General features: G+C 46.8%; 5 protein-coding genes across 5 annotated transcripts in view; 4 read left to right on the forward strand and 1 right to left on the reverse strand.

Annotated features, from left to right (window-relative positions):
• Positions 1-633: 633 nt before the first annotated feature.
• On the forward strand, positions 634-1578 carry PPTG_12150 (hypothetical protein; the record flags this gene model as incomplete). Its single annotated transcript, XM_008907844.1, has 1 exon — positions 634-1578. One exon carries the CDS (start codon positions 634-636, stop codon positions 1576-1578), a length of 945 nt encoding a protein of 314 aa, XP_008906092.1.
• A 2528-nt stretch (positions 1579-4106) lies between these two features.
• PPTG_12151 (hypothetical protein) lies at positions 4107-5176 on the forward strand. The gene has a single exon (XM_008907845.1). The coding sequence runs from the start codon at positions 4122-4124 to the stop codon at positions 5052-5054; it is 933 nt and encodes a 310-aa protein (XP_008906093.1). The 5' UTR covers positions 4107-4121; the 3' UTR covers positions 5055-5176.
• Positions 5177-5423: 247 nt separating this feature from the next.
• Positions 5424-6458, reverse strand: PPTG_12152 (hypothetical protein; the record flags this gene model as incomplete). The annotated part of the gene is made up of 1 exon (XM_008907846.1): positions 5424-6458. One exon carries the CDS (start codon positions 6456-6458, stop codon positions 5424-5426), a length of 1035 nt encoding a protein of 344 aa, XP_008906094.1.
• Positions 6459-6949: 491 nt separating this feature from the next.
• Positions 6950-7150, forward strand: PPTG_23004 (hypothetical protein; the record flags this gene model as incomplete). Its single annotated transcript, XM_008907847.1, has 2 exons — positions 6950-7048; positions 7115-7150. 2 exons carry the CDS (start codon positions 6950-6952, stop codon positions 7148-7150), a joined length of 135 nt encoding a protein of 44 aa, XP_008906095.1.
• A 492-nt stretch (positions 7151-7642) lies between these two features.
• The window catches only part of PPTG_23005 (hypothetical protein), a gene marked incomplete at both ends in the record, with an annotated part of 1719 nt that continues 1490 nt past the window's right edge, over positions 7643-7871 (forward strand). The window contains one exon of the mRNA XM_008907848.1: positions 7643-7670. Within this exon, the coding sequence (XP_008906096.1) occupies positions 7643-7670 (28 nt within the window). The remainder of the gene's footprint in view (positions 7671-7871) is intronic.

Here is a 7871-nt window from a genome sequence, read left to right on the forward strand (position 1 = left end):
GAATTTGGGTTAATCGTTTCAACAATTTACTGTCTGTTGAAGTCCTCCATTTTGCTCGAGATGGCAACTTCTTGAGCGTCTGCTGTACAGCTTCCATAGTGGCTAGACAGTCGACGCTCAGTTTTAACTGAATCCCCTGTGTCCTAGTCTTGGGTCGTCTCATCTCCCGTTCTGCAACTGCTTCGAGCTGACGAAAGACATCTTCCCCACATGTACTCAACTTGTTGAGTTGATAGGCTATTACATGGAACGCCAGAAATGCCTTTGTCATCATTGTGTAAAGCAGATAGCGTCAACCAATCACTAGTGACAGAATCATAGAAAGGCATGAAGAAAGCGTTTTGCAACTACTAAGCGTCACGCCAACAAGCACCACCAACAATTAGAAACCCATAATTGGCTCTTCGTGACTGAATATTGTAGGAGAGTGTGATGGCGTGCCGTTTAGTACACAGAATACCCACACCATTTGCACCTATTGTACTTTTGATCGCGTACCTCACAATCTAACCGTCACCTCACCAAGGTTTAGCGACGAACATGTGTTGCTGTGCTACATGGTGACGTGATGGTTTTAATCGCAGCTCTACGTTTGCCTGAGTCTCCTTCGTCATTTCGAAATTTGCCGCCCAAATGAACTTCTGCACTACCCGCCCACCCAACAGCCACAACCTGCGTGACGACGTCATTGGCAATGTCAATCAGCGGACTATAGCGAACCACGCTTCAAATCCTCACGGCGATCTTGTACGCCCACGTTCTGCCGAAGAGAAGACATTAACAAAGCGAAAGTGCGAATCTGCGATCGACATTTCCAGCTTCAAGTCTGCTCGTCGTGAGGGTGAAGCCTTCAGCTCCCAGGCAGAAGATTTGGTCATGTTGATTCTAGAAGATCAAGCCAAACAACGCAAGCTCCGTCGTGATCGCCAACGAGGCTACAGACAAAGACAAAACGACTTGATGGTTTGTCTCCAGAAAGAAACACTCCAGCTACAAAATGAAATTCAAGATCTGGAAGAGCGTCGTAGCGCAATTATTGCCGCCACGCCGACGAAAGAGAATCTATGGGGCGTAGTGGTCGAGTATTTCCGCGTCTTTCGCTTTGGTGTACGGGGTACAATCTCCAATTCCTTGGAGACAAACGCGCAACTAAACTTCTTGGAAAGAACGATGACTCTCGACGTGCAGTCTAACACTGGATATGGACCGAGTGAACTGATAGCGACCTGGAGACGGTTCTCCACGTCGCTTCAAGGTGTCGAAATCGAGCTGCAGAATCTAAAAAGAGACTCTATAAACGCCGTGGTCGCTACGATTGCAACCAATTTCACCATCACGGAGCACGTTGTGCAAAAATTGTTCCCACGTTTGAGCGGAAAGAGGTCCTCTTTGCTGACGAAGAAACTTCTACATCAAGAGGTTGTAATGCTCGGAACGGTGCGGTTTGTCTGGGATAGAACATGTGGTCGCATTACGAGTGTTTTGAGTCGGTCCGATATGGTGACGCCGATGCTTGAGCTCGTGGGAAACGTGGAGGAACTAGCTCGAGTATTTGAATACGCGCGTGTTTTAGCCTAACGTCATTCTGGCGGCTTCGAAACGACTGTTTGTACACTTGGTACAACTCGATTTCCAACAATGTCAAGTTAAGGGGCAAATAACTGGTTCTCTTTTGCTATACCAGGGCGTGGTGTGGCGGGTTAGCTTTCTACGCAGCGAATCGAAGAATGAGCTGGGAGAGCCGTGGGCTCGCTCATGTCTACTGAACTATCTATAGTACAGACTTCGACTGTAGGAAAATTTGACTTCGTCCCCAACAGCCCCAGCTTCGCTGTTACCGTTGGCTCCGCAACCTTCAAAGCCCACGTAGACTCGAAAAACAGAGCAGAAAACGATGTTCCTCTCTATTGACTACAGGACAGTGTGTAAGTCCGTTTCGATTCTGTTTAATTCCATCGGTTTGGTTTATGTTGGCTGATATAAATACCAGTCAGGTAACGTAGTGCACTTTTGCTGACCGCAGAAGTACGATTGAGATCAGTAAGAACCGGCAGTAACAGAAACATGACCGCTAGCTACTTAAGCGAAGTCCGTCGAAATGGCAAACCTGGTTGTATTAACAGGTCCAGTGTGCCTCAATGAACGTTATCTTGCCACTTACATATTGAAATCCGGGTGAAATCTTCTTTTCTTGTCAGTTGACTATTTTAACTGGTTAGGTATCGACCACAAAGTCTACCGTTTAATGCTTGGATTGTAAGGCTGAAGCTGATATTAAGCTAGAAGAGCTGTATGGACAGATTAATTCGTTCTAAAAGAGTTACCTGTAGCACAAACAACTTTCAGACCACATCACGACACACAGCCAACACACAACTTAGTGACACACACTGTGGCCCTGCAAATTCACAAAATCGGCAGCTTTTCAACGATACCAGGAGGTCTTATAAGATTGAAAGTTACAAGTCCGAGACAAAAAGCTTGTTCTGGTGCCCATACTTGGCGGTTTACCTTAGTTATACAATGCTACGCCATTTCGCAGTCCCCTCAGCCTACTGTAATGCACCCTAGTTATTAAGACGTGTTTTCAACAGTAAATCCAAACTTACTCGCAGTATCTGTATCAGAATACAGATACTGCGAGTCAGTTTGGATTGAGGTAAGAGTCAGTGTGAGTGTAATCTGATTTGACAAGGTATTTAATCAAAAACAGGGGCAGCAACACTGTGTGGTGGTTGCTAGGCGTTTGTTTATGAGACACCATTTCTGGTTCTTCCTCCCACTCCTCAAGCCAGCCTTCGGGTCCCTCCTTTCTTCTCTCTATACTACCAGTTTGATAAAGTATCCTCATAACCAAAAGATTACCGCTCGATCGCGCCGCACCCTGAGCAAGATCGCAATATGTTCAATTTTCACGAAATTAACAGAGGTACCTTCCGTCCATTCAACACGCAACATCTCAGTGACGATGTCATTAGCAGTCTTACTCTGCGTTCCACCCGCCTCAGAGTATTTATGTGATGAACAGGAGCACAGACTCGAACCAGAAAAAAATAGCTTCGGTTTGGAATCCTCAAGAGCTAGTGTTCGCTACCTGTTGGAATAGATGGAAGCAGAGGAATCATCTCACTCATCGACAAGAACTGGCAAGGAGGACGAGGAGAAGACAGTGACGAGATTAAACAGAACGGCGTATCCACGAAAATTGGCGCCAATCTTGTCGACATATTCGATAAACTCCAAGAGCCACAAGTTCCGTAAAAAAAAAAAGCGCCGCGAGGCTCAAGCCAGATTCCGAGCAAATCACAATAACAATACTATACTACTAGTATAGTGTTGCCTTGAAGTTGATGACTGTGTTTATTGATTTCGGGCTAGTAGAAAACGTGAATTATTGGAAATGAAGTTGAAAAAAAAAGGTTGTTTTAGGAGCATTTCCATACTAATCTTAATAAACTGGACGATATTTTTTTCGAGTGACTAGGCAGCGTACTTCAGCAATCACCACAGCTGGGAGAGCACCATTGTACTGCACAACGCTACCCTCGGCTGCAACATACTGGTTAGGTTCCAGGTTCCAGAAGTATCAGCAAAAAACTAACGTCAGCTCTCAGTGCCAACCCTGCCATGGTAGATCAGCTTTGCCTCCCGCTGCACGGGCTGGATGAAACTACAACCCGCCAACTACACCATCCTCTATATCGCTCCAGCTCCCGTTCACTTCTTCTCCGGTACCATTACAAAACAATGTGTTTATTTATGACAAAAAGGAAGGATTCGTTACAGATCGGCAAAGATAGTGCCACGAACTGAGTGGACTTGGCCTTCCACGAATCGCGCTGCAAAGCAGACAGTGCGATTACAGAACAGATCGCCCCTAGACAGTTACGACTCTACACTCGTCATCAATGGATGGAGTTACTGTCTTTATACACGTAGTGACTGAATCAGCCGCTGGATTATGAGACTATCGATGGTAAACTGAAGGTTGAAGCCTAAAGCCTAGGTTTACCATCGATAGTTTCATAATCCAGCGATTACTACTCATCTTTCGTAATCTCACTGTCTATCTGTCAGGCCAAGTAACTAATTCATTTTCACTTTTGCGAAAGCAGAGCAAAATGAACCGAAGCGCTTTCTGCCCGCCCAACACGCATCATCTCAGCTACGACGTCATCGGCAGCCTTCCTCTTCGTTCCGCTCTCGCCCAAGAAGATCACGAGAAGTCTCACGAGCCACTTGGTACTACCAGCTGCGAAGACGACGTCGGGATCCAGACTCACGCCGTCTCCACCATTGATAGCGCACTCCTTGCCGAATTAGAAAGCTGGCAGCGTAAAAGCATCCAACTACGACGGAAGAGCCGCCGCGAGACTCAAAGGAGGTATCGAAAGAAACAAGCCGATTACACGACCAAATTGGCGGATGACGTCAAGCAACTCCAGGGTGGTATCAAGAAGCTCCAACAACAACGGGCCTCTGTCGGTTCGGTAGACAGAGCTAAAAGAAATGTTTGGAACGTAGCGCTCGCGTACAGTTCCAGTTTCCGTCGTGTGAACACCCAAGGTATCCGCAGCCAATTGGAGTTCCTTAGAGCGGCTATGGCTCCCGATGTGGCGTTTAACGGCGGTTTTGGGCCTGTTGAATTGGCGGGAAGTTGGTGTGTTTTGCGCTGGTTCGACAACGTGGACGTGGATATCCAGTCGTTAGTCAAGAGTGGCGAAGATTCCGTTGTCCAGACCACGAAAACAAGCGTGACGATCACTGAGAGGACGTTGCAGAACCTGTTTCCACACGTGTGTGGCCACGGAAGTGGCGATGGACGGAGCGCAGAGATGGCCAGGTTGATGGCAAGACTAGTTGATCAGCGGATTATCATGGATGGGAGGACGGTGTTTCAGTGGGACAGTGCTTCGAACTCCATGGCGAGTGTGACCACCGAGTGCGACTTGCTATCGCCGATTTTGATGCTGCTGGGTAGTCTAGAGGATGTATCACTTCTATTTGATCGGGCACTAGTTTCTCCGGATTTTCAGTGGAGACCAACAATTTAACCGTCTGATACTGTAGTTCCTTGGATTTGAGGGAAGGTCCAAACCGTCTTGGCAAACGTTCACATTCATAATGAAGCCATAATCTAAAAAAAAAGAGCTACATTCACCTATTTTAGCTTAGATAATTGCCTACTAGCATGTACATGTATGGTAACATGTTACACTTAGCACTACTAAGTATGCGTTAGATTCTGGACAGACAGATTACTACTTAAGTATTAATGATGTTGCGAGTCATACTTTGAAACAGCATAAAAAAGAAGGCCCAGTAAAACAAAAGTACACTATATATAAAAGAATATAAGAAATAAAAAAATGCAAAAATGCTTTTAGAAGTTTATAGTTCTACAGGGTATTGATGCGTGCGATTCACCTCCACTGGAAATCAGGAGAAATGAGTGCCTGGTCAAATGCGATCGATACGTCCTCTAAACGACCCAGAAGACCCAACAGCGGAGTCAGCAAGTCACTGTCAGTCCTTACACCTGTCACTAACTTCGTGGCGCTGTCCCATTGAAACAATGTCCTGCTGTCCATGACAATCTGTTGGTCGACTAACTTCGTCACCAACCTTACCTTCACTGAGCTCTCTGCACAGTTATACAGACGAGGAAATAGGTTTTGCAGTGTCCGCCCGGTCATCGTCATGCGCGTTCTCGTGGTCATGACTACGCAATCGTCGCCGTATTTCTTTAAACTATGGAGATCCACATCCACTTGGTCGAACCACCGCAAAATGCTCCAACTGTTCGCGAATCGTTCGCGACCGATTCCTCCACTAAACGCAACGTCGGGGGCCGTCGTCGCTCTCAGGAACTCGAAAAGATTGTAAAGATTTTGTGTTTTCAGACGACGGGAACGTGCATAGAACTCCAGTGCTACGTTCCAGGCGTCTCTGGTTGCTTCGGTCCCAGAATCCCGTTGCTGTAGGAGCTTTTCAATGTCTTGGCGGAGTTGATGGACGTCGTTCTCGAGGTTGGTCGTGAGCTGGATTTGCCTCATTCGGTATCTCTTTTGGGTCTCGCGACGTCGCTTGCGTTGTAGCTCTTCTCCAAGATCCAATAACTGGGCTACTTTGGTAAGATCTACGCTCTTTTTCATGGATATCGAGTTAATCTTGACCTCTTCATCTTGATCTTCTTGTCGATGGGTGGTGGAGTCAGAGTCTGCAGTGGCTCCGTTCCGCTTTCTCTTCTTGTCTCTTGGCGATATGGAGTCCTCGTCTTCTGCTGGTGATATCCTAGCGGGTATTGCCCAACCCGACGGTGGTGTAGTGCAGTTTCTATCAGCATTGGTATTTGTCGCTCGGATACTCTGGACCTGAGTTGGACGCTGGCAAATGCTGCCAATGACATCGTCACTTAGGAATTGCGAGTTGGGTGGGCAAAAAACGCTTCGGGGCATGTTCCTTTGGTTTGGTCTCGCAAAAGTGGAAATGGTATCGGTGAGTTTGCTTCTAGAAGATCTGCTGGTATCAAGAACAAAAGATCTTTTCTGCATGTAATGAAGTGGCCCCATGAGGGCTAATATGTGGACACCCGTTGTGACGCAACAGAGCTGGGGCGATTACGGAAAGCGAATCGTAATCGATCGATTATGAGACTTTCGCAGTAAACGCGCAAATTGCAGATGGTGAATCAGTATGTTCATCAGCCTCTTTCACTTTTTAACTACCATGAATACCATTGTCTTGTCCAAATAGTTGTTCCAAGTTCAGAACGCAATCCTATTATGGTAATGACAGATTTGCGACGAGCTGCCTCTTGGTGTTCGCATTAAGGCCGGAAGTTCTATGATATATTTTTATATCAATTTTACGTGTAGTGTCGCCATCTCGTCGTCGGTCCAGTTGTATTCGTCACCGGTGGCGCAGTCACGACGCTGGCAATGTTCGCATGAATCTTGTGACCAACGTCATCTCCGATATCCTCGACGAGAGCCGTCGCTATCTCAACAACGGCGAGACAGTAACCGATCCCTATGGTGTTGCTAACGTAAGGATTGCTCGCGCAAAACCCCAAGTTTAACTGTTCGGCTTGTCGAAGCTTCCAAGGTTACAGACTTCCCTGAAAAACTGGATGCCGAACTTCTGGTGAGGTGGTGGGAAAGGCTAAACGCCAATATTGAAAATGGTCTTAGTGGGCTTGGGGAAGCACGACGCCGAGTGAGATTTACCCCCCCCCCCCCCCCCGTAAAATATTTTCTGGATTCTTTTCTAAATCGTCCAGACTCAGTGATACCATTGCATTGCCTTTGGTACGTGGTGTAGCAAACTATTGTGAGTAAGTGCATAGGTCATGTGTAGGTCGCTGTGCCGCACAGAAAAATCGCTCGATTACGAGACTTTTGCAAGTAAACATCAGGCAGGGGGCAAACCGAGCGAAATTCTGTGATTATGGTATGACATTGAAGTTTCAACCAGTAGCCACTGATCAGTGACAACAATTGCAGTCTCAGTTTCCATTTTTCTTCAACAATGATGGTTTTTCAAGTCACCTTAGTGCCACCAGACTCAACGACCGCAACAGAGTCGCTTTCTCTCGACCTCTACACGTAATACGACTGGAATGAAGATATGTCTTTGACACATGCTGCGTCATGTCATCGGGTTTGTCAGTGCGTCGCTCTGGGCCAAGTTAACCCACCGGTGATCGCAGCTCGGATAAGGGGCTTGTCCAGCGCAGCAGGATTGGTGCAGGTTGATCTCTGTTCCAAGTAAATAGCGTCATCGTGTCCGCACTCTCTAGCACCTTCGTCCAGTGAATGTTTACTCTTACCTTCCTAATGCAAACATCAAATCCATGCAAGTAGTGCTTT

Source organism: Phytophthora parasitica, assembly GCF_000247585.1.
Source record: "Phytophthora parasitica INRA-310 unplaced genomic scaffold supercont2.28, whole genome shotgun sequence".
NCBI lineage: Eukaryota > Oomycota > Peronosporomycetes > Peronosporales > Peronosporaceae > Phytophthora > Phytophthora nicotianae.